The sequence below is a fragment of the Artemia franciscana genome, chromosome 4, assembly GCF_032884065.1.
Source record: "Artemia franciscana chromosome 4, ASM3288406v1, whole genome shotgun sequence".
NCBI classification, from domain to species: domain Eukaryota; kingdom Metazoa; phylum Arthropoda; class Branchiopoda; order Anostraca; family Artemiidae; genus Artemia; species Artemia franciscana.
This window is the reverse complement of record NC_088866.1, coordinates 36285541-36312587: the sequence shown is the minus strand read 5'-3', so window position 1 is coordinate 36312587 and position 27047 is coordinate 36285541. Positions and strand designations below refer to the sequence as shown.

At 36.9% G+C, this 27047-nt stretch overlaps 1 protein-coding gene across 1 annotated transcript in view; it reads right to left on the bottom strand.

Moving 5' to 3' along the window:
- Window positions 1-26116, bottom strand: part of LOC136025758 (roundabout homolog 2-like) — a 124778-nt gene extending 98662 nt beyond the window's left edge. Inside the window, exons 1-2 of the mRNA XM_065701745.1 lie at window positions 25982-26116; window positions 21402-21564 (exon numbers count right to left, since the gene is read on the bottom strand). Coding sequence (XP_065557817.1) covers window positions 21402-21564; window positions 25982-26033 — 215 coding nt within the window. The 5' untranslated portion in view covers window positions 26034-26116. The remainder of the gene's footprint in view (window positions 1-21401; window positions 21565-25981) is intronic.
- Window positions 26117-27047: the final 931 nt, after the last annotated feature.

Sequence of the window (27047 nt, the reverse complement as noted above, 5' to 3'; positions counted from 1 at the left end):
AATGATTGGACTTCAACTAACCCCCCACGTCCCTTTTTCCCAAAAGAGTGTTGGATCAAAAGTTTGATATAGCCATTTTGATTAGCATAATAAAAATATTCCAAACCCCTTACCTTTAGAATTAGGATTATCCACGCAGCCGTGGAGAATAGGTCCGGGGATGAAAGTATGCTAAGGATAATACGGATACCATGTAATCTATGATAACAAGTTTCATAGCCAAAAGACAAATAACGGGTGACAGAATATATTGGACTTGCATAATTTGGGCTATGTATTTACACATTAGGGGGGAGGGAGTAAGTTTAGGTCACTTTACCCCCAAACCCCCCTATTTTGCAAATACATAGCCCAAATTAAATTATGATACAAAGTAAAGTATTATGTTCTCATCATATTTTGGCTTATCTTATTAGAATTAACATAGCTTTACTTCCTGGGTGTGATCTGTATAATTAACAAGGACGTCTTAAAAAAAGAAGAACAAACAATAAGACCGATACTTATCGAAATTTATGAAGAGTAAGACATTTTTTTTTGCCATGAAAACATAAAAAAGTCCATTTTTAAAATTGTCGCTGGTGTCACAGTAATCATACTAGCTAAACTGCAGTTAAAAGAATATCGTTACTACATTTTTTGGGAAAAAACCTGGGTTTTGGATTGACAGCGAAAAAATTAGAAAGAAAAAGTAAACTTTTCCATTAGATCGTCGATATCCAATTTTTACTGATCAGGGTAGGCTATGAGCCAAGGGTACTAGTTCGGGGAAATGCAGGGAAGAAGCAAGGATTTTGTTCTATTCTCTGCATAAAGAAGCAAAAAGGCATTTCTAAAAATTTCGAGTGTAATTTTTGCTCGAGAAAAAACAAAACATCAATCTAAAGGTATTTGTTCATATCAAGGGAGGTATCTTACCCCCTTCCTGTAGGTGTGCCAGCATAGAACATGGGTAAAGAAACAAAACAATAATTTACTACATTGATAAAGAGTGTGATATTTCTAGTGATTTCTAGTCTAAAATCTAGTGATTTATTTACTGATTTAATGTCTTTTTTTCAAGAATCTAAAGTGATTTTTTTCACCGGGTGGTAACCCTATATCTCAAGAAACGCCATCTAACGCATATATTCAAGACACATGAAATGTGATAATTACTTTATATTATGGCTATGTGAGATCATAGCTTCTCTTTCAGGAATAGATTGATTGACTTTCAACTATCTTTCAGGACTTTACTTTCGACAGCGAACATCTTATTGGAGCAATCTTCTTTGAAAATTCAAAATTGCTATTATTTTTAGCCAAAAAAAATCTGCAAAGACTAGTAATCTGATTTGGCTTCAAAACCATTTGATTTTAAAATGAAAAATAGTCTAAGAAAACGCCAAAAGTTCCAGATAAAACATGAATTTTAGCATTTTAATTGTTTATGGTCAATCGGAAGCAAAGATTTAATCTCAAGTTTGTTGGACATGAAATAGCCTGTTTGTAGAAATAATCGTTTACTTCCGTGATAAAAGTAGATTATTGCATGTTTGAAAACCATGATGCGTAAATAGGTCGATACACCACTTTCGCAGATTTTCTTCGGAGAAGGTGAGGGGAGGGGATTACTTTCAGGGTTGGTTGAAACTTATTAACAGAATAACAACATGAATGATTTATCTTGAACATTAAGGAAATTAAGAAATTATAGCAACATTTATCAAGATATCAGGACATCAGAAGAGCATGGGCATATAAATTTTTTATCGATCGCTGTTTAAATTAAATAAAAAAAAACAAGTTTTTTCAACTGAAAGTAAGGAGCGACATTAAAACTTAAAACAAACAGAAATTACTTCGTATATGAAAGGGGCTGCTTCCTCATCAACGCCCCGCTCTTTACGCTAAAGTTTGACTCTTTTTCTCAACTCTTCTTTTTAAAACAGTAAAAAACTTTAGCGTAAAGAGCGGGGCGTTGATAAGGAAGCAGCCCCTTTCATATACGAAGTAATTTCTGTTCGTTTTAAGTTTTAATGTCGCTCCTTACTTTCAGTTGAAAAAACTTGTTTTTTTTATTTAATTTCTGAACGTTTTTGAATCAATGCATGTTTTGATTTTGGCTCTCCGCAGAGAAATAATTACAACGAAATTTGCATATTTTTTTTTTTTTTTTTTTTTTTTTTTTTTTTTTTTTTTTTTTTTTTTGGCTAAATGGCTTTCTCATAATTCTGATCGACTGATTTTGAGAAAAAAGAGCGGGGAAGGAAGCCTAGTTGCCTTCCAATTTTTTGGTTAATAAAAAAGGCAACTAGAACTTTTAATTTTTTACGAATGTTTTTATTAGTAAAAGATATACGTAACTTATAAACTAGCTTACGTAAATAATTTTTTATTCTCATGTTTTTATTACACATATGAGAGGGTTCGCCCCCTCGTCAGTACCTCTCTCTTTACACTAAATCTTAAATTTTGGCCCAATTCATTAAGAATGACCCCTGAATCACAAAAGCCGTAGAATAAATAGTTGACATTACTAAAAATACTTTAGCGTAAAGAGCGAAGTATTAGGAGGAGGTGAGCCTCATATACGTAACAATTTCTGTTCGTTTTAATTTTTAATGCTGCTCCTTACTTCCAATTGAAAAAAACTTTTTCATTTTTATTTTTTCATTGTTTTTTTTTAAATAATGCTAGTAAATCCTGCGCTCCCTTCATGGAAATTTTCTTCCCCCATGACAAATTCCTCGACGGAAAGTTCCCCCAGTATATCCCCCTCTTTTCAAATCCTCCCCCCAACCGAAAAATCCTCCTGAAAACACCTGTACACTTCCCAATAACCATTACTATATTTAAGCACTGGTCAAAGTTTGTAACCTGTAGCCCCTCCCATGGGGACTGTGGAGGAGTAAGTCGTCCCCAAAGACATAGTTATAGGGTTTTTTGACTACGATGAATAAAATGGCAAACTCAGAATTTTGATCCGTTGACTTTGGGAAAATAATTAGCGTGGGAGGGGAACTAGATACCCTCCAATTTTTTTGGTCACTTAAAAAGGGCACTAGAACTTTTCATTTCCGTTAGAATGAGCCCTCTCGCAACATTCTAGGACAACTGTGTCGATACGATCACCCCTGGGAAAAAGAAAAAAGAAAAAAAAAAAAAAACAAATAAACACGCATCCGTGATCTGCCTTCTGGCAAAAAATACAAAATTCCACATTTTTGTAGATAGGAGCTTGAAACTTGTACAGTAGGGTTCTCTGATACACTGAATCTGATGGTGTAATTTTCGTTAAGATTCTATAACTTTTAGGGGATGTTTCTCCCTATTTTCTAAATAACACAAATTTTCTCAGGCTCGTAACTTTTGGTGCGTAAGACTAAACTTGATGAAACTAATATATTTAAAATCAGCATTAAAATACAATTCTTTTGATGTAGCTATTGGTATCAAAATTCTATTTTTTAGAGTTTTGGTTTCTATTGAGCCGGGTCGCTCCTTACTACAGTTCGTTACCACGAACTGTTTGATTATGTTTCTTTAATAGATTTAAATCTAGTAGATTTAAAAATAGGTGGCAATCCGGAAAATGGACATCTTTGCAAATTTTCTTTAAATTTAGGTTTTCATATTACTGATACAAAAATTTTCATGTTTCTAGGAAGGAATATAAGGGAAGGTAGAAGGAATACTAAATGTTGTACCCCCCCCCCTTCCTCCTTCAGTTTGAACCAAAAATACATCTTATTACTCGCTCCTCTTATGCTTTTGGTTTTCCATATTATAGTATCCCTCAGCATTGCAAATTCTCGCTGAATGATCTTTTGAAAAATAAATATAAAAAAACTAGTTTTTTAACGGAAAGTAAGGAGCGACATTAAAACTTGAAACGAATAGAAATTACTCCGTATATGAAATGGGTTGTCCCCTCTGCAATCCCTCGCTCTTTATGCTAAAGTTTTTAATTGTTTTAAAAAGTAGAATTGTGGCAAAGAGTCAAACTTTAGCGTAAAGAGCGATGAATCGCGGAGGGGACAACCCATTTCATATACGGAGTAATTTCTGTTCGTTTTAATGTCGCTCCTTACTTTCAGCTAAAAAAATTAGTTTTTTTTTTTATTTAATTTCTGAATAATAATTTCTGGCTCTCCGCAAATAAACTATTAAAATGAAATCTGCATATTAATTCTTTTTTTGGTTAAATGGCTTTCTCTTAGTCTAGATCAGACGATTTTAAGAAAGACGGGGTGGGGAAAGAGGCGTAGTTGCCCTTCAATTTTTCAGTTACTTAAAAAGACAACTAGAACTTTTAATTTTTAACGAACTTTTTTATTAGTAAAAAATATACGTAACTTAAGAATTAACTTACGTAATAAACTTTTATATTCTTATACTTTTAATATGTATATGAGGGGGTTTGTCCCCTCGTTAATACCTCGCTCTTTACATTAAATCTCAAGTTTCGTCCCAATTCTTTAAGAATGACCCCTGAATCAGAAAGGCCGGAGAATAAATAGTTGAAATTACTAAAAATACTTTAGCATAAAGAGCGAGGTAGTTATTTCTTCCTAAATACCTCGTTCTTTATGCTAAATTATTTTTAGAACCCTCATATGCTTAATAATCTCTTTTCGTTTTAAGTTTTAATGCTACTCCTTACTTTCAATTAAAAAAAAAAAACTTTTTCATATTTTTTCATTGTTTTTTATAGTAATGCTAGGAAATCCTGAGCCCTTTTCATTGAATTTCTCTTCCCCCATGACATATTCCTCCAAGGAAAGATCCTCCCACATAGCCCCCTCCCCTCAACCCCACCCCCAAACCAAATAAATCCCCCTGAAAACGTCTGTACACTTCCCAATAACCATTACTGTATGTACTTAAATAAAAAAAAACTAATTTTTATAGCTGAAAGTAAGGAGCGACATTAAAACTTAAAACGAACAGAAATTACTCCGTATATGAAATGGGTTGTCCTCTCCGCAATCCCTCGCTCTTTACGCTAAAGCTTTTAATTGTTTTAAAAAGTAGAATTGTGGCAAAGAGTCAAACTTTAGCGTAAAGAGCGAGGGATTGCGGAGGGGACAACCCATTTCATATACGGAGTAATTTCTGTTCGTTTTAATGTCGCTCCTTACTTTCAGCTAAAAAAATTAGTTTTTTTTTATTTAATTTCTGAAAGTTTTTGAATTAATGCATGTTTGGTTTTGGCTCTCCGAAAATAAATCATTAAAATGAAATTTGTATTCTTTTTTTGGCTAAATGGCTTTCTCTTAGTTTTGATCAGACGATTTTGAAAAATAAGGGGTGGAGAAGGAGGCCTAGTTGTCCTCCAATTTTTCGGTTACTTAAAATGGCAACTAGAACTTTTAATTTTTAACGAACGTTTTTATTAGTAAAAAATATATGTAACTTAAGAATTAACTTACGTAACAAACTTTCATAATCTTATATTTATATTATGTATACGAGGGGGTTTGTACCCTCGTTAATACCTCGCTCTTTACACTAAATCGTAGGTTTTGTCCCAATTCTTTAAGAATGACCCCTGAATCAGAAAGGCCGTAGAATAAATAGTTGAAATTACTAAAAATACTATAGCATAAAGAGCGAGGTATTTATCTCCTCCTAAAAACCTAGCTCTTTATGCTAAAGTATTTTTAGAACCCCTCATATGCGTAATAATCTCTGTTCGTTTTAAGTTTCAATGCTACTCCTTCCTTTCGTTTGAAAAAACGTTTTCATGTTTATATTTCATTGTTTTCTTATAATAATGCTAGAAAATCCTGCGCCCTTTTCATTGAATTTTTCTTCCCCCATGACAGATTCCTCCAAGGAAAGATCCTCCAACATAGCCCCCTCCCCTCTTCCCCATCCCCAAACAAAATAAAATCCCCCTGAAAACGTCTGTACACTTCCCAATAACCAGTACTATATGTAAACACTGGTCAAAGTTTGTAACTTGCAGCCCCTCCCCCAGGGATTGTGGGAGAGTAAGTCATCCCCAAAGACATAGTTATTATGGTTTTCGACTATGCTGAAAAAAATGGCTATCTCAAAATTTTGATCCGTTGACTTTGGGAAAAAATGAGCGTGGGAGGGGGCCTAGATGCCTTCCAATTTTTTCGGTCACTTAAAAAGGGCACTAGAACTTTTCATTTCCGTTAGAATGAGCCCTCTTGTGACATTCTAGGGCCACTTGGTCGATACGATGACCCCTGGAAAAAAACAACAAATAAACACGCACCCGTGATTTGTCTTCTGGCAAAAAATACAAAATTCCACATTTTTGTAGATAGGAGCTTGAAACTTCTACAGCAGGGTTCTCTGATGGTGTCATTTTCGTTAAGATTCTACGACTTTTAGGGGGTGTTTCCCCCTATTTTCTTAAATAAGGCAAATTTTCTCAGGCTCGTAACTTTTGATGGGTAAGACTAAAATTGATGAAACTTATATATTTAAAATCAGCATTAAAATGCCATTCTTTCGATGTAGCTATTGATATCAGAATTCAATTTTTTATATTTAGCCGGGTCGCTCCTTACTACAGTTCGTTACCGCGAACTGTTTGAACACTGGTCAAAGTTTGTAACTTGCAGCCCCTCCCCCACGGAGTGTGGGGGAGTAAGTCATCCCTAAAGACATAGTTATTGTAGTTTCCGACTATGCGGAACAAAATGGCTATCTCAAAATTTTAATCCGTTGACTTTGGGAAAAAAATGAGGGTGGGAGGGGGCCTAGGTGCCCTCCAATTTTTTGGTCACCTAAATAGGGCACTAGAAATTTTCATTTCCGTTAGAATGAGCTCTCTTGCGACATTCTAGGACCATATGGTCGATACAATGACCCCTGGAGAAAAGAAAAAAAAAATAAAAAATAAAAAGATAAAAAATAAACACGCACCCGTGATCTGTCTTCTGGCAAAAAATACGATATTCTACATTTTTGTAGATAAGAGCTTGAAATTTTTGCTATAAGGTTCTCTGATACGCTAAATCCGATGGTGTGATTTTTGTTAAGATTCTACGACTTTTAGGGGGTGTTTTGCCCTATTTTCCAAAATAAGGTAAATTTTCTCAGGCTCGTAACTTTTGATGACAAAGACTAAATTTGATGAAACTTATATATTTAAAATCAGCATGAAAATCCGATTCTTTTTATGTATCTTTTAGCATCAAAATTCCGACTCTTAGAGTTTCGTTTACTATTGAGCCGGGTCGCTCCTTACTACAGTTAGTTATCACGAACTGTTTGATTAAGAAAAATATATCTTTGAAAAAAAGGAACAGCTAGGAAGAAAAAAAAAACTTTAACTTACTTTCATTCAAATGCCCATGAGCATAGATGCCATCAGAAGGTTTGACACCATGCCGATAAAACCACCTTTATGGGACTTAGTGGGATGAGGGCGGTCAACGCACTCAGGATAGAGTTTGGCCCCAACCCCACCAAATATTTTATTGCTCTCATAGCTTTAACATAATTTACTATTGTTCTACCTGGTGCTTTGTGTTTAAAGAAGCTTATAAGATGTTAAATAGTAAATATTCAATTTCACTACTGTTATGTCTCTCTTTTTATAGAGACGGACCCCTGTCTTATCCAAAAGAAAAAAAAATATACACTTGTCCTCGTGAGCTACTTTTTAAAGGTGTATATATACTTACTTTCTATTTTAGATGTTTAGAGATCCGCATCTCCATGCTCTTCGCACGGTATTTAAAGCAATTGTCGTTACTTTTATGGGAATTTCCTTAGTTTGCAAACATGCAGCTGTTGGAATTGGAATTTTCTGTGTTTTTACCTCTGTATCATATTCAGCGCAATAGCGCTGCTTAAGTAAAGAACAATGCTGGCGCAATGTATTATTTTTTATAGACCAGGTCACTTCGTACAGAAGGAGTTGGCGTAGAAACTTCGAAAGGGGCTCATTCGATTAGAAATTGAGAGGCCTAGTGCCCCTTTTAATAGTTGAAAGTGAATGGGGGGAAAATACCCCCCCCCCCCACCTTTTACCGATCACACGTCCAATAAAATTTCGAGATAGTCATTTTGTTCACCGTAGTTGAAAGGCCCAGAAAGTATGTCTTTGAGGGTGAGTTATGCCCTAGGGGTATGTAAGCTTTTTTTGAAAGGGTGGCCGCATTAAACTCAGTGAGGGCTCTATGGATTGGTAATCAGATGTTCTAGTACCCTTTTTAAGAGTCAAATTGATCGGAGGGCAGATATCCCCCCTCAGGCACGTCGTGTTTTCTTGAACTGCATCCAACAGGAATTTTGATACAGCTATTTCGTTCAAAATAGCCCAAAAATAATATAAAAAGGCTTTTGGGCTAAAACATACACACAGAGCCTGAGGGCAATGGTTGCAACATATGCCTCGGGGGCATTTCATGTTTTATGGAACGGAAGGTTGTATAAACTATAGAGGGGGCTCATTTGGCCAAAGATTGAAAGTTCTAGTTCCCTTTTAAGAGCCAAAGTGATGGAGGGAAACTAGCCCCCCCCCCCTTCGACTACCTCTCTCTTCCCCAACCCCGATGGCATCTGACTGAAATTACACAATAGTCATTTTGTTAAAATAATCCAAAGAAACATATAACAATACCTCCAGGGTTAGCCCAGCCCCGTAGAGCCCTGGGGAAAGTCTTGTAAGTTATGCCCTGGTGGCATATAAGGTCTTAAAGAATGGGTGATCGCATAAACTTAAGATGGGGCTTGTTTGATCTGAAACTGGAAGTAATAGTGCCTTTTTTGAAATTCAAAAGTGATTTGAAACCAACCAGTAACCCCCCCCCCCCCATGCCCATTATAACCCCAAAACATCTGATCACAAGTTTGAGATATCAATTTTGTTCAGCGTCATTGAAACGTACATACATTATGTCTTTAAGAATGACAAGCCCTCACAGCTCTCAGGGCAAGGGTTGTAAGTTATGCCCTGAGGGTAAATAAGGTTTTTATTGAAAGGGTGGTCATATAACATCAATCGGATGTTATCTGTTTAACAGCCTCTCGTTTGTGCTGTGATATACCGTGGCGCAGAAGAATTTGGACTTGAATTTGGATTATATGTTTTTTCAGGGGGGTTTCTTTAGCCCCCCTTGCGAGTAAGTCTTCATTTTTGCCTTTGATAGTAGGGATGTCGACAAAAGTCGTTATTGATGAGCTGCTTAGCTTTTTTTTCACCCGGATAGACTCTGGGACTCCTAAGGATCTCCTAATTAAGTTTTGTGCAGATTTTTACTTGGTGGAAGAAATCAACAGAGCAAAAGGAAACCTACTTGCTTACGTTCCTGGTGAAGTGATCGCGTCTCTGACGAAGGAATTTCCAAACTTTGTAAAAACCTGATCCGGCCAATCTACAAAAAGTCCTGTGCTTTGTGAATTTTTTTTTTATTCTCTTACAAGTTGATGGAAAATTACTTCCGACTTTTGTGGCGCGTAATTTACTGCGACTTCCCTCTTTGTCACTCTCGCACTTTGATCTTGCGAGTATTATGAGCTCATATATTTCTTTGAAATACAAATTAGAGCAGCTTAAATTGTTTGTTCTGGATAGTGCATCATCGGAAGTTTCAAGCGTAAAACCTGAACTTGATGAGATCAAATCTACACTTCATGCAATTGCTGTTAAGCAACAGATGACGCCCTCAACTAAGTTATCACAGTCATCTGAGGTTCCCAGCCTGATGCAATCAAAAGAGGCTGTATTGACGGATAGTGCTAATGATTATGCTCCTGTTCCTATTAATAGAGCGAGTAGTTGCTCTATGATTCTTTTTTCTAGGCCAGCGACTGGTACCAAGAGTCAAATTGAAGCTGGAACCTATGCCAGTGCTACAGCGAAACCTGCTAAAACACATAAGGTTAAACAGCTCAGGCAGTTGGAGGTTGTGGTTCTCTTTCATATGGTCTTCAAGGTCTCAAACGCACTGTGGGAGCTAATATCAGGTCTGTGATTCCTAATATGAATTCAGTCCTGCAAACTAAGGTATCAAAGCTCTTTGTTAGTAGATTTGCTCCCGAAACTACTGAGGACACAGTTGCTAATTTTGTTTCAAAGAAACTGAAGTGTCCAGTATCTTGCTCAAAAATTGTGACGGCCAGTTCCAACAGTGCTTCGTTCAACCTCGTTGTGTCGGCTGCGCTACATGCGAAAGTTCTGGTCTGCCGGCATCCTCGTTAGGACGTTATGAACCCAAGCTTAAAGTGCCCACTAGTGAACCCACGCCTTCCGGAGGTCAAGTCTGCATTGAGGAGTGAGAAACAACGCATAGTGTCTTACAAATGTCACTCAGTGAAGCATAATGCAGGTACAGTGAAAGTTCTCTGTGAAGAGTCTGACTTCAATTTTCTACAGGAAACACTGTTAATTGATGTTGATAATGTGTTTTTGGAGGGTTTAAGTGGGGATATTGTTTCTTTTTCAGTGAATGCTACGAAAGCAGGTGATGGCCTTTTGAGCGGGAGGCCAAGAAGTGGGTTAGCTATTCTCTGTAGAAACGCTTACTCTCACCTAATATCTTTTCCATTCCCCTCAGATGAGAGGCTGCAGCCAGTCTGCCTCCTTTGTGATGATCAGGAATATCTTTTTGTTAATGTTTATATACCAGTTTACTCAAGTGAGAATTTGCATGTATTTTCATTGTACTTAGGTAAGCTAGAATCGCTTTTATCTGATAAATATACTTATTTTTGTTTCCTGGGTGATTTTAATGCTAATTACAGCATAGAAACTATTTTCAGCCGTGATCTGAAGGCAGTAATAGCTGAAAATGATTTGGTTTGTTGTGATGAAGTGGCTCTAGAGTCATCAAATTTTACATATTTGAGCTCGTCAGGCCCTACGTCATAGATTGATCACATGGTGTGCTCAAGTTCTTTTAGTAGTACTGTTATGCCTATTTCTGTAAGATATGATATATTTGGTTCAGAAAAAATTCCCTCTTTTGTTTGACTTATCTTGTGCTATTCGTGCTGCGGATTCGTTGTGTGCAGATCCGCCACCCTCTGTTCGTCTGTTGTAGACAGGGAGCGTGCGAGTGCGTCTCAGCTTGTGGCTTATGGTGTGGAGGTTGAGAGGCGCATCCTTGCTCTGGATATAACTACTATTTACCATTGTATTTTCCCTTACTGTGCTAATCCTTCTCACACTAATGGGCTAGGGGCTCTTTATTATACACTGATTTCAATTCTTATTGCTAGTGCGTGTCATATTCTACCTCTTCGTCCAGGTAGTACTAACAGGAAAAGGGTGGGGCTGATTGTTATTCCTGGTTGGAATACTTACGTCGGCCCCCATTATGTAGCTGCAACAAATGCCTTGCTTTTGAGGGTTGCTAATGGCCAACCTCTTGGTGGTGGGCTTGATTCTGCGAAGAGAATTCTTCACAGTAGGTTCCAGAGTGCCCTTCGGTGGTGCAAAAGATTATGGAGAGTTTGAGGACTTCGGCTCTAGCCAGTTGTTTGGGTTCACTTAATCTCCGTGAGTTTTGGAAAAAGGTTGCTAGTTCTAAGAGTGCTGGTCCCCAAAAAATGTCGAACAGAGTCGGTTCAGTGACTGGTCCCAAAGACATTGCTGATTTATGGAGGGGTCATTACAGTGCTGCTTTCTCGCCAGTGGCTTCTGATCCCAAAGCAACGGGGGCAAGATCCTTCTCCAAACCTCGGACTGATCCTGTTGAGCAGCTGATAACGGCAGAGTCTGTGGTGTGATCTTTGTGTGGGCTTTCGGGCAGCAAGTCTGGTGGACTTGATGGAGTGACGGCAAATCAGATTAATCATGGTGGCCCATCCCTTATTTGTTTGTTGACACTGCTCTTCAATGGTTTTCTCAACCACTGCTATGTCCCAGATTCCCTTACTGTGGTTTGCCTGGTTCCTATTGCGAAGTCAAATACCAGTGATATGGCATCGTTAAGCAATTATATACCGGTTGCTCTAGCGGCTGCCATCTCAAAGCTTTTTGAAAACTTTCTATGCTCTTTGATATCACCCCAGATAGATTCATCGCATTATCAATTTAGATTCAAAGAAGGATCTTCGACGGAGTTCTGCATGTTTATCCTTAAATCTGTAGTGCAGTACTTTTGGCTTTTTTAGTCCTCTGCTTGCATGCTTCATTGATGCAAAGGCGGCTTTCGACCGAGTGAACCTTGAGAAGCTCCTTGACAAAATAGACACCTAAGGAGTTGACCGTCGTGTCATTGGAACTCTTCAGTACTGATTTCAAGTGCAGCGTTTCAAAATCAAACGGAGGGATTATTTCAGTGAGTCTTTCCCTGCTTTGAATGGTGTACGGCAAGGTGGGTTCCTCTCACAGTTGCTTCATAACTTTTATGTGGATGATCTTAACCTGCGTTTGGCGTAATCTGGGGCTGGCTGTTTCATTGGTGGTGTTTGCTTCAATAACCTGGGTTATGCTGGTGACCTGGTTATTTTAGCTCCCACAGTGGCTGCACTTAACCATTTACTTCTGATGAGCTTGCGTCAGCCAATGATATCGTGTTCAACACGGCTAAGACCCTGTGTATGGCATTTATTCCCCGGGGAACTTCTTTGAAACATATCCCTATGGCGTCGCTTTCTGGAGTGTCATTATCTTTTGTTGGATCCTACAAATATATTGGATTCACAATGTCTCCAACTCTGAGTGATGAGCTTCATGTTAAGGCACTTTCACGTTCGCTTTGCTGCAGGGCTAATCTGCTCATTCGTAAGTTCGGGAGTTACGACCCTTCTGTAAGATGTTTTCTTTTCAGAGCTTACTGCACTCCCTTGTACGGTCTAGCTTTTGTACAATCTCTGTCAGTTAAGTGTGAGAATTCTCTTCGGGTTCTTTATAAAAATTCTTTACGGTGGTGTCTTAATCTTTATTTGAATTGTAGTGCATCTGGAACGTTTGTTGGTGATGGCCTCCCATCTTTTGAGCTGCGTAGAAAATCTTCTCTTTCTATCCAGACAAGGATACTTGCTTCGGATAATTCCCTCATTTTAGTGCTTTCTGAGCCCCTTTTTTGCCTCTATCTGCCACTTTGGCTAACTTGATCAAGTTTGATTTACACACACCAATTTTGACATGTTTAAATGTGCCATTATTATTTGAATGAATTGTTTGTTTTTCTTTGTTTTTTTGTGTTATTGATTTTTCTGTTTTTGTTCTATTTTGTTTTTCTTTTTAAGTGGCCTAGTTAAGTGGCCTAGTCTTTTTAAGTGGCCTAGTGGCCTATATATATATATATATATATATATATATATATATATATATATATATATATATATATATATATATATATATACGAAGGGGGCTCATTGGATTAGTAATTAGAAGTTCTAATGCCTTTTTGAGCAGTCCAAATGATCCGAGGGCAGTTGCCCTCCCACCCTTTGCGGGTTCCTAAAATGCATCAAATAGTAATTTTGAGAGACTTTTTATTCGAAATAGTCCACAGATCATATAACGAGGCTTTGGGGGTTGTTGCAAACGACCAGAGCTTGGAGGCAAAGGTAGTAAGTTATTTCATGGGGGCATATAAGGTTTTTATGGAACGGCTGATCGTATAGACTTCAGATGGGGCTTATTTGATTTGAAAATGGAAGTTACAATGCCTCTTTTAAAAGTCAAAAGTGTTTTGAGACTGGCCAGCCCCCCCCCCCCCTTCCACGCCCCTTATAACTGAAACACATCCAAAAAAAATTGAGATGTCAATTTTGTTCAGCGTAGTTGAAACGTCCAGAAAATATGTCTTTGAGGATGGCAACTACACAGCTGTCAGGGTAAGGGTTGTAAGTTATGCCTGGTGGCATATAAATTTTTATTGAAAGGATGGTCATATATATTACGGAGGGGGGTGTTTGAATTTGTAATCAGAAGTTCTAATTACCTTTTTAGCAGTTAAAATGATCAGAGGGCAGTTCCCCCCCCCATCCGTCGTATTTTCCCGAAATGAATCCAATAGAAATTTTTAGAGAGCTATTTTATTCGAAATAGTCCACAGAGCATATAACAAGGCTTTTGGGGTTGGTACAAACAAACAGAGCTTGGGGGAAGGGTTTTAAATTATGCTCTCATGGGAATTCGAGGTTTATATGGAAAGGATGGCTCAATAAACTTCAAAGATGGCTTATTTGGTTGGAAATTAGAATCTCTAATTTCCTAGTTCCTTTCTTAGAGGCATAAGTGATAAAAGGCAGCTAGTCCTTCCCCGCCCCAACTTCCCTCTTCACCAAACGTATCTGGATAAAATTGAGAGACAGCCATTCTTTTCAAAATAGTCCAAAAAATATATAATTATTCCTCAGTTTTTTTAAAAACTCCCAGAGCCCTTGGGCAAGGGCTTTAGGTTATTCCCCGGGGGCATATAAGGGGTTTTATGGAATGTGTGGTCGTATAAACTTTAGATGGGGCTTGTTTGATTTGAAATTGGAATTTATAGTGTACCTTTTTAAGAGTCAAAAGTGATTTGAGAGCAGCAAGCCCCCCCCCTCCCCCTTACCCATCATTTCCTAAAACAAACAACTAAACAGAGTTTCGAGACATCTATATTTTCATCAATATTGAAATACTCAGTAATTATGCGTTTGGGTATGTCGGCCCTCTCCCTAGGCCTCAGGCCAAGGACTGTGAGTTAGGCAATTTGTATATTGTTTACATAGAGTAAATGTCATTGAGAAAAGGTATGCATTTGACTTTTACTTTCCCGAAATACGAAGGGTATTAAGGCGGTCTTTCAAGAAATGTCGAGGGGAGTGTTGAAATACATCAAAACATGGTATGTATATATGGGTTCTCAAAAGGGCGTAACTTATTGTTTATATAGAGTAAATGTCATTGAGAAAAGGTATGTATTTGACTTTTACTTTCCCGAAATACGAAGGGCATTAAGGCGGTCTTTCAAGAAATGTTGAGGGGAGTGTTGAAATACATCAAAACATGTTATGTATATATGGGTTCTCAAAAGGGCGTAACTCAGGAATGACTGAATATTTTAATTTGAAACTTTCAGGAAATGATAAGGGAAATAGCAAATAGTGCAAAAATGCACTATTTGCACGCTACTACTACTACTAATCCTGCCACAACTACCACTGCTTCTACTGCTACCACAATTACTACTACTACTACTGTTATCGCTAAAAATACTACTTCTGTAGCGAGTACTACTAACGTCAAGGATATTAAAATAAACATCTGAAGAAAAGTAGATAGGAAAGTGGAACTAAATAAAAACATACTGTATGCATACAGATTAGTTATATGGGCGTGTCAGAAATAATTTTGAAACGGCTTATTGCGCCGAGAGGAAACTTCAGGGGCATCATGAGCGGGATGTTCAGTTGACCAAAAAGTAAAATGTACCTGCTACTACTACTATTAATACAGCTGCTACTACTGTTTCTACTACTACTACAACTAGCACAATACTGATATTACAACCAATTCTCCTACTACCACCGCAACTAATATGGTCCTAGAACTATTAAATTGGAATTCTCAGAGAATTCTTAAAGGGGAAGATCAATTGACCAAAAGGCGACATGCGCACACTACTACTGATAGTACTACCACTTCTGCTTTCAATAATTGTACTACATCTATTACTATTGTTTCAACCAATATTTCTGTGGCAACTACTTGCAAGACTAATAGCACTAAGATGACAAAATTTCAAGAAGTATATAAATATATAGGTTATCTAAAAGACATATTGACAATGTTATAGCCATAGGTTTTTTCAAGGTATTTTCAAGATGAGTAAGCTGTTCAAAACTGTTGAAAAACTTTCCCCATCATGCAAATAGCAGGCCAAACTGTAAATTCTTAAGAAACAAGAGCTAAGAGCCCATATGGCACTTGTGACGAGGCCAGAAGAGCTAAGAGCCAAGAGCTCATATGGTATGAGCTCTAACAAAATTCCAAGAATCAATAGATTGATTTAAAAGGAAAATCAAAGGCTTAATGCCGGTCGGGATTTAAAATACGAGCTCTGAGTCACAATGTCCTTGTAAATATTAAAATTCATTAAAATCTGATCACCCACTCGTAATTTATAAATACCTCATTTTTTCTAATTTTTCCTCTCCCTTTAGCCACCCAGATGGTCGAATCTGAGAAAACGACTTTATGTGAGCAGCTCCCTGACACGCCTACCAATTTTCATCGTCCTAGCACTTCCAGAAGCACCAAACTCGCCAAAATACTGAACTCCTCACCCCAACTCCCCCAATGAGTGCAAATCCAGTAAGGCTACGTCAATCATGTATCTACGACATTTGCTAATTCTATCCACCAAGCTTCATCCCGATTCCTTCACTCTAAGCGTTTTCCATGATTTCCGATTTCTCCCTCCAACTCCCCCCAATTTCTACAGATCTGGCTGGGATTTGAAGTAAGAGCTCTGAGACATGAATTCCTTCTAAATATCAAATTTTTAAGATCCGGTCACCCGTTCTTAAGTTAAAAATACCTCAATTTTTCTATTTTTTCCAAATTAACACCCCCCAGCTCCTCCAAAGAGAACGGATCCGTTCCAATTATGTCAATCAACTATCTAGAGCTTGTGCTTATTCTTCCCATGAAGTTTCATCCCGATCTCTCCACTCTAAGCGTTTTCCAAGATTTCTATTTCCCGCTTCCAACCCCTTATGTCCCCGGATCCAATTCTAGTCGAAAATGGAGCATCTGAGACATAAGATCCTTCTATATATCAAGTTTCATTAAGATCCGATCACCTATTTGTAAGATAATACCCCAATTTTCACGTTTTCCAAGAATTCCGGTTTCCCCCTCCAACTCCCCCCAATGTGGAATTTAAAATTTGGTCGGAATTTAAAATGAGAGCTTTAAATTACAAGATTTTTTTTAAATATAAAATTTCATTAGGATCTGATTACCCATTCATAAGTTACAAATACCTCATTTTTCTGAATTACCCCCCCCCCCAACTCCACCAAAGAGAGCGGATCCGGTCCGGTTATGTCAGTCACGTATCTTAGACTTGTTTTTATTCTTCCCATCCAGTTTCGCCCCGATATCTCCGCTTTAAGTATTTTCTAAGATTTCCGGATCATGTCTTACACACCATTCATTTTTACAGGGGGAGCTAACGGAGCCTATATGAGGAGCAACCAGAACTTTACTTTGAAAATAGTTCTAATGGGTCATGATATAACTTTTAAAAATCCATACTTTGCATAAGTTTTCCCGTTATAGAGAAAGGTGGTTGAAACCTCTTACCCTTCCCTTGGCTAGGCCACTTAGTTATCTTTTTCTACTGAAATTAAAAGGAACAATAGGCTCAGTGAATTAACTCCGAGTTAATTTGTCCTCCTTTAATTTCTCCTTAGAAAGCTCATTATGTAGTTGGTAATAGCATCAATTATTTATTTTCGGATTTATTCCTTAGTGGTTCGGAGCTGGTCACCCGAATGAAAAAGGGATCAATAATTATCCAATTTGTTGGACATTAACTAATAGTCCTTAGGTAAAATAAACATTTAGGGAATTCAATATAAAACCATCGCTGGTTTCCACCTTGTCGAGAACCGTTCTGAAGTAACATGAAAATGCAAGTGTTCCTGTACCTATTGACAAAAGAACAAGACAAGTCCGTGACGACAAAGAGAAGCAAAACGATTAGGTTTCCAACAGTTTGTGGTACCGAACTATAGGTATAGAGACCGTCTCAATATCGCCCAAAACACTAAAAAATGGCAATTTGAAGAAAATTAAATATGTTAAATATTAAATAAAATTGAATTATAAAATTAAATTAAATTAAAAAAAATTAAAATTATAGAATTAAATGTATGTATATTACAAAAGTTTTTGAATTTGTTTAGAGCTTATCAAGGTTTTTGAATGAGTGAAATAAATTCAAAAAAAAAAACAACTGTGGTGAAATTGAAGTAACATTTCAGACATCACTTGAGGAAGTTTGTCCTGGTCCATCCTTGACAAAAATAGGAGTCTGATTAGAAGAAAATGCGGCTGAAAAAATCGAAGGTACTTTTCCTCTTACGTCTGACACTGGAATCTGGTGAAAGAAAAAAAAGATTGGAAGAAGTTTACTGTTAAGAAATTAATCACGAAGAAACGGTGGAAATCGGCAATATCTTCGCTATTATTTCTTACATTATTGACTGTGCCGAGATAGCAAAAAAAACTATCACTTGAAGTTAAGTTTGGTTCCGTCACTAATGAATCAGACGTTACAGTAAAAGCACTAGACATAGGGTGATTAATCAGCGAATAATGAACCAGGCCTTGTCAGTCAGAGAAATTTATTGCTCAAAGGAGCAGAATCTGAAGCCGAAAGTTTACAGCAAGCTAGAATCGTATAAGAGTCGAGCACAATCTCGGGCCTAACGAAAAAACTTAGAAAAGCTGAAGCTTATCAAGCTAGGACAATTTAAGCCAAATATCAATTTTCCAAAAAAAAGAGGAAATCGAATCCCAGAGTTTTAAACAACAGTTGTGGTTTGTAGAAACTGGTACAATGAGTACCTGCACCTAGAGTATAGTGTCGAGAAAGATTTAGCCTACTGCTTTGTCTATTCGGTGTTTCCAACTGGACCTGGCTGCGAATACAGAAACAGAGATTCTTCATTTATAACAGGAACTAGAGGCTGGCACAGAATGAGAAGCAAGGGTGCCAAGGCTGAAAAGCTCATCAGTCACTTCCAATCAAATGGTTCCAATGCTTCTGTAGGTGATCTTATTTGTTTTATAGAGAGAGATAAATCATTGCAAGCCGTAGTTAAAATTAGAAACTAATGAAAGGTATAGAGTCAGGAAAGGAAAGGGAAAGAGAGTGTTGCATTATGCATTGGTTTCTAGAAGTTAACACCACTCTAGACAAACAAGGGCTGGCATTTTGTGGGAAGAATCATGACAAGGAAAATTACTTTGAGCTATCTAATGCTCTTTCGAGACACAACATCGAAATGGGCCATCGAATGAAAAACCAGATGGAGCCAAAAGTCACTGGCTATTTGTTGGGTAATAACAAAAATAAATTAATTTTGATTGTCACGGAGCTAGTTTGAAGTCATAGCAGAAGTTAATGAAACTGACTTCTTTGGCATCTTCGCAGACGAAACACCTTCTGCCAGCCATGTAGAGTGTTTAGCTGTAGGTGTAAGGTATATTGATGGAGAAGGAGCCACTAAAGAGCGTTTACTCGTCACAGTAGATTATGAGTAAGAGAAAAGAGCCGATATAGCAGAAGAAATTCTACGAGTTTTATGAAAGGCTCGTATCAATGAAGAAACACTGGCATTTCAATGCTACGATTTTGCAAGAAACATGGGTAGGCACTTTGATGGAACGCAAGCTCACATTTCCAAGAAGTTAGAAAGAAATATGCAATACTTAAAATGCCTAACCCACAGAGGCAACATTATTTTTCTTTTTGCTAAGATTTGCAAAAGCAATGGAAACATCTTAGAGCTTGCTGAGTTGTTCTCTCTAGCGAGTTAGAACAGACGACGGTTGCCTTTAGATTATTGGGCTTTCAATTTTGCAAAAACTATTGCAGTGACATCGGTCGAAGGTGAACGGATATTTAGCTAGATGAAATCGTCAAGAACAGAATGAAGTCAACTACGGGAAAAAATCAATTTGACTATCTCATGCTCATGATGCCAGAAAAAGACCTACTAGAAAAAAGGCCCTCAACCTAGGCCCTATTTGTAGAAAAGTGGAAAGTTGAAAAGCCGTGCATCCTTAAAGTTTAGCTTTTTTTTCTTTGTCTTGATTTTGCTTTTATGGTATATTTTTACACCAGAGTCTTTCTCTTACAATATACGACAATTTTCCGCAACTAACAAACATCATTTTAACACCATAAAAAACGAAGTAACAAATGTCAATTGTCATAGGCACCTATCCGAATTTGTCGGCACATTTTGGAAGTATCCCTCCCAAAGGTAAAAGGGTAGTGACGCCCCTGCATCTACCAGAGTGGTTGTTGTATCTCAATTGAGATTGGTTGGGAGTGGAAAAAAGTGTCCTAATTCTGCGTTTAAGAAATTGCTTTTTTTAAACATTTTACATCATACAAGTTTTCAAAGAGAAGTAAAGAGTAGCGCTAAAACAAAGACGAGCAGAAATAGAGTCAAATAACAGTTTAAATTTAAAATGATCAGAAATCGCTATCAATTAGTAAACAAGGCCAAAAGGAACCCAAATGATATTGAACAACCAATTTGAAACTAAAAAGAAACTCAACTTGCCACAAGCAATACAATTGTAGGACTAAGCCTTCAATCAGCCAGAGCTTCATTTGGGCTTGGTCCCTTCAATTGTTAATTTATACCCTTAATCGTACTTGAGGTATTGCAGATGCACCATTCACACCACCTAAATGCATAATTTTATTCGATGTAGTTCCATATCCCCCTCAACATTTCACATAATTTCAAACTAAATACCCTTAGTTCTATCTGAGGTATTGCAAAAACGCCATTTTAATATCCGTGACTCATAAAGCATCTTTTGATTTAGTGTAATACTCCCCTTAGCATTCCCTTAAGGTTTTAACTGAGTAGCCTTGTCTATTTTTTATATATTGCAGATGCACTGTTTAGACAAACTAAATGCAACTAATGTCTTATGGTTCTTCTAATATGTTTTTCTGACGCTCAATCCTAGTGAAATGTATCAAATTAAGATAAAAATAGAATACCTTAGAAACAAATTCGAGCTATATATTTGCACATTAGAAGGGGGAGGGGGTAACGTATAGTGGTTCTGCATGCCTCTTGTGTTATGCGCAATTATTCTGCATGTTATGTAATAAGAATTTTTAGCTAACTTCACACTTTCCAAATACTTTACCCCCATTCCCACCTAATTGGCAAATATGTAGCCCAAATTGAGTATTTTCCGTTTATTCTGTCACTTCTCTTTGTCTTGTCTCACGCTAAGCTGAAAGAAGCTGAAGGGAAAAAGGGTTCTATAATGCGTCGATCAATGAACAAATTGAGCGGTAGCTCTAAAACTATTTAACTACAGCGGTGGTTCTAAACTATTACACTAAATTATTTTTGCAAGACAAAAGTTGCTTCTACATCGCAGCTCTTGTCTAAGCATGTTCAAAATCTTAACAAATGCTATATCTGAGGGATAATGTACTTTTGGAAATCAGAGTCTTGCCTGAATGTCAAAAGCAATTCATATAAAAAGCAGACCGTGTCAACTTTACTTATCTTTAATTTAGCAATGCCAGTTGGTTTTTATTACCTTCTTTTTTTGGAATTGTTAGGATGACAATCTGGATAGCAAAATTCAAAATTTCCTTATCATCCAACAAGCAAATACAAAAATCTCATGAAAATAACCTATAGTCATATAGGCTTAGTATTGACAGAGGTTTTGAGACATTATTTTAAAATTGTGAATTAATCACCTTCTTGAATCGCCAGAATTAGGAAATATTGTTTCTCCGTCCTTGAACCAGGTAATCACAGGGTCTGGATTTCCTTCGGCTTTACATTGCAAAGTAACTGGATCATTGCGTGGTACTGTCGTATCTACTGGGTGTTCTGTAATTCTGACTGGTCTCTGTTGACCTAAAATAGTAATCATATAAGTTTTTATTGATATAACAGCATATTTTCAAGTTTCTTAACAAACGCAGTCGCAAAATAGGTACTGGTGGGAGAAGAATGTAAATGCTCCCTCCTTTCAAGAGAATAACGACAAAGGCTACGGGATTGTGTTTTATTCAATGAGTTATTGGTTTAAATGAAAAATTAAATAAATTCTTGAATTTTTACCCCTGCCTCTACATCTTCAATACGGTAATGAAGGAAATTAGGAGCCCTCTCCCCAGGGGCCACACTTTTCCTCCGTCAGTATATTACTCGTTGCATGTAAAAGCAGCGATTTCAATAACAATGATGTTGATATTGGGAATATGGGCACACTATCTCTGCTAGAATTATATAATGTGTTTTCAACATGTAGGCTAAACCTGCCAGAATTCAAGTGGTCTAATATTGTGAATTAGGCAATATAAAATGATTTCATTTTTTACCTAAAATTGGAGGTACCGAGTACAAAGAAAAGTGCCCTATATGCCCCTATTCTACTGACATGAAAGGACTGCATGGAAATCCGGCCTTCAATAGTACAAAATTCATATTTACAGCCGGAGAAATTTCCAAAACTCAAATCCTTGTACTCACCAATCTAATCAGAGACAACGCAATACCGTTGCCTAATTCAATGTTTATTATTATTTGTTCCCACGGGCACTTTATATGGAAGGGATGATTGTAAAAATTTTGGAGGGAGCTCATTCGACTAAAAGTCGGAAATTCTAGTGCCCTTTTTAAGAGTCAAAAGTGATTGGAGGGCAACTAACCTCCCCCAAGCTTTTGTTCCCCAAATGCGTCCAAAAAATTTTTAGACAGCCATTTTGTTAAAAATAGTTCAAAGTTTAGATAACAAAAATTCTGAGGTCTACACAAACCCCAGGGCCCGGTGATTAGTGTTGTAAGCTATGTCCTGGGGGTAAATTTGGTTCTTATGGGAGGGATAATCGTGCAAGCCTCAGAGTGGGCTTATCTAATTGGAAATCGAATTTCTTTTCCTAATGCCCTTCAAAATTGACCGGAGGAAAGCTAGCAACCCCCCAACGACCTTGCTTCCCCACATGTATCTAATAAAATCTTTGAAGTAGCCATTTTGTTCAATATAGTTCAACTATCAAATAACAAAAACTCTTGAGTCAACTTAACACCCCCTAGAGCCCGAGAGCAAGTCTTATAAGCTAATTCCCTAATGAAGACAAGCCCCTACACAAATTAAGACGGGCCTTTAGCTGTTAGAAAACGTTTATTCGCCTCTTTCACTGGCATTGAGTATTTAAACGTTAAATATAAACCAAACAAAAATATAGGTAAAGCTATGATAATGCTAACGTTGCCTGGGAACAAACTATTTTAGATATTAGTACGGAGCAATAGCGTTTCTAACCTATGACTTTTATTGCAACAGATCAATCATAAAAGAAAATAGAACTATCATTGTATCATTAGGCTCGTATGCTAGAAACTATTCCATGGAGTGGCGATTTGTCGAAACCCCTAAGCCAGAAGAATTGTGGGGGACATCGGGAAACACCAAGGGTCACCAATTAGGAGTTAGATTATGAAAAATGTCGTTTTTTGGTATTGTCATTATAAAAAAGCAGCCCCCTCACCACGTATTTTATGTCTTAATTAAAAAAAAAAACGGAAAACATATTTGCCTCTACATTTTCGTCAGTTGCTTCACCCTGGAAACTCTTAATATTATTAACAGTGGGACCTCTCTATGTTTAGTACCTAGCTGATCAGAGGCCACTAAATACGTGCATTGATGCTCGACAAAGCACACAAGTTTTCCAGTTTAGATTATTTCAAACGTTAAGTTAATTTTTGGACTACTTTTTGATATATTTACTCTTTAGCTTGTTTTGCCAGCCCTCGACTTGCTACCTGGATCCATTGCCCCCTCTTGTCCCCATAGATCCAGCTCTGGTTTTTTATGATGTTTTTCTTAATATGACCGATTTGTCTTATGACAAATAGCGTGCACTAATAGGTGCACTTGTAAGACCTGATGTACCGGCCTCTCAGGTAAAGTCTGAATGGGTTCCCAGTTTTCCAAACACTGCACAGATAATTCAACTTTTCCCACTTCCTTAAGAAAATCCACCACCTTATTAAAATTGTTTCGAATATCCCAGCCCAGAACTTGGAACTAATCTGGGATATGAAAGATATTTATCAGTAGTCCTAGTTGATATAAGCCTACGCATTGATAAGAAATTCTTCAAGATTCTAGAATTGTTAGGACAAAGATACTATTCAGTCCACACACATCTATGCTTGAGAAAGATTAGACATATTTAGATCTCATGGTAATCCATTAGTTCCTACTTCCTATGACAAGCGGAACTCATAGAAACATGAATGATTATGACATAATGACATAGGGTGATTTTCCAACGTTAAAAGCAGGGATATGTTCAAGTAAATCTCCTGCTGTGTTTAGCTGGTGTTAACGAGGTTCCTAGGTTTAAATGACAGATTATCAAAGATGAAAGCTTTTTACTTCTCTCTTTTTTATTACCATTTTACCAGTCAAATGGTTGAGCCAAAGTGCGATTTTACACTTACCCTATTGGTCACTACATAGCCAAAGGAGCAAAATACTGACAATACACCAATCAAGACTTCTTTTGAGAGCTGCATTTCTTAAACTTACAAACTAATAAATATTCATTTCTGTTTTCTTATTCTTAACCAAATCATGGATACACCAGAAAAAACACAGAATTATTCTTAGCTTCATATTCAACTTATCTAAACGTTAACAATGCAACAGTTGAGGCTACTTTCGATACTCATATTTCTTAAACTTTCTTATAGACCTTATGCATGCTTATTTTTTTCAAAATTTCATTATTCGAACTACAGGTAAACTGAAGAAAATAGAAACGCATCCTTGACGTTTATTGATTGCCGTTTCCTCAGCATCCATTTATTTAGAAATTACACCAAAGAAAAAATTCAGGTTACTGCGATAAGTAAGGGATTGAAGAGAACAGAAAGTGCTACTAATGAAGAAATTAATAAATGTACGAAAATTATAATGAAAAATAAATTAGTAATTAAAATGAATGAAATTACTGCAATTCAGTAGGGTGCTTTATCCCTCCCCCTCCCTCCCAAGAACAATATCTAATGTTTCTTCTTCAATATGGTTCAATGATTACGATCTCTATGGGAATTCTCTGGAAATCTTTATCTCTATAAAGATTACGATCTCTATGAAGGTTCTCTAAATATTCTTATCGCCTAGACACTGTTCGTAACTCTGCCAATGCATTACGTCCTGGCTTTATACTGTTAACCATGAAGGTATGAACTGCAGAGAGCAATTTAAGGTTGAACAACTTTACCTTATGAGTCCATCCGTTCAAAGCAGATATGCAAGTAGAAATCTACCTCGGAGGAGGTCCAGCATCTCTAAAGGTCTGGAGGGGCAGATTTGAAAACAGACAGAAAATATTTAAAAAAAAAAATAAATAAAAACTTTAAGAATTTATTGGGTAGCTTTTTTTATAAAGCTCGTCTATAATTTGGGTATTTTGGGTGAGTCTGGTTTTCCCAAAGGATTTTTTCTGATTTCCAAAGCCAATTTTCGTATGGTTTAAAGTATTTTGCGCCATACTTGTGACGATTTTCCATGTGATGTACTACTTCCTACTAACTAGAGTTTTAGAAACACACTTTGAGCTTTAAAGGGTAAAGCTTGTGAAAAAGAAATATTTTGTGCGCATACATACCGATGAGTGTTTCGCATGACAAAACTATAGATTTTTCTATAGGAATTTTGTCTGTTTTTTTTTTTTTTTTTGCAAAATTCTTACAGTCAATTTTTCTGGTTTTAAAATATTTTATTTTCACGTTAATTCTGTGGATTTCGTTAATGTATCGCAAATAAAGTTTGACTACTTGTCCCTTTTCTTTAAAAGCGACAGCTAAAACATAAGGGCAGGTGAATTGGAACATTAAGCCTTTTCGACGCGCTAAAAAAAAAAAAAAAAAAAAAAAAAAAAAAAAAAAAAAAAAAAAAAAAACTTAGTGCAACGAGCGAGGGGTTGAGCCCCCATCAGATAAAAATAATTTATGTTCGTTTTAAGTTCAATACCTCTCCTTATTTCCAGTTGAAAAAAACCGTCTATTTTATTTGCCTTAAATGTGTATAAACATCCTCCAAAGCCATTACTGTAGCATAGGGCGTAGAATTGTCTTTTATATAAAGACAGTTAGATAGATTATCACCCAATTTAGATACAGCTAGGATCAATCCCTGGGTCCCGTATTGGCATGCAGGGTATCAATTTCCCGTGCTACCGCAGGAGAGAGATGGGAAGATAATCTCTATCCTGAAGACTAATATATAAAAAGAGAGATAGGAACAGCAACCAACCATTAACCAAGGCACTGAGCTGAAGCAAGTACAAGCTTAATCCCACAATCATTCTGATATCCTTCCATATCTTACAGGAGATACATCAAGAACATTGTCACCCAAAATCCAAAGAATAACTAAAAAACAAAAGAAGTGAAATATCTTGACGTGTTTATCCCAAGAGAAAGTTGAGAAAATGACCTGCGCGATGCAAAATCTAAGCTGAAACAGGAAGAAAACTTAAGTAGTCCCGGAGACATGGTAGCGAGAGTTATGAACAATAAAAGTAGACTAAGTCTCTTGTTTATACCTTATAATTGACACCATTAAAAAGAAATAAATACGACAGATAATATGGTAACTGGTAACTCAATAGTAACTGGAACTCTAAAAGCCGGAATTTTAATACCAATAAATATATCAAAAGATCGGCTTATTATACTGATTTCAAATATATAAGATTCATTAAGCTAAGAGTTACCCATTAAAGGCTACGAGTCTGAGAAAATTTGCCTCATTTTCGAAAAAGGGGGAAACACCCCTTAAAAGGCAAATAAAGTTAATAAAAATAACACCAAGAAATTCCGCTAATCAGGAAACCCTACTGCAGAGGTTTCAAGCTGCAAAAACGTGTAATTTTGTATTTTTGTCAGAAGAAAGATCACAGATACGTGTTTATTTGTTTTTATTTTTTGTTTTTGTTTTCCTTGGTGGTGATCGTATCAAACCAAAGATTCTAGAATGGAAATTAAAATTTCTTGTTCCCTTTTTAATAGACTGAAAAGATTGGATGGCAACTAGCCTCCATTCTATAGTTTTTTTTCTTCCAAAATCGCCCAATCAAAATTTTGAGATAGCCACTTTGTTCAAAATAGCTGAGAAGTCCCAACGCTATGCCTTTGAAGATGAAATAACCCACTCCCCTAACTCAGGATAGGTCTTCAAGTTATAAAATGTGTCCATTGTTTACGTATAGTACCTGGTCTTGGCAAGTACACAGATATTTTTCGGGGTGTGGGATTTTATGCTTGGGTTCGGTTTCGTGGGGAGAATCTTTCGAGGGGAGGGAAATTTCCGAGGGTGA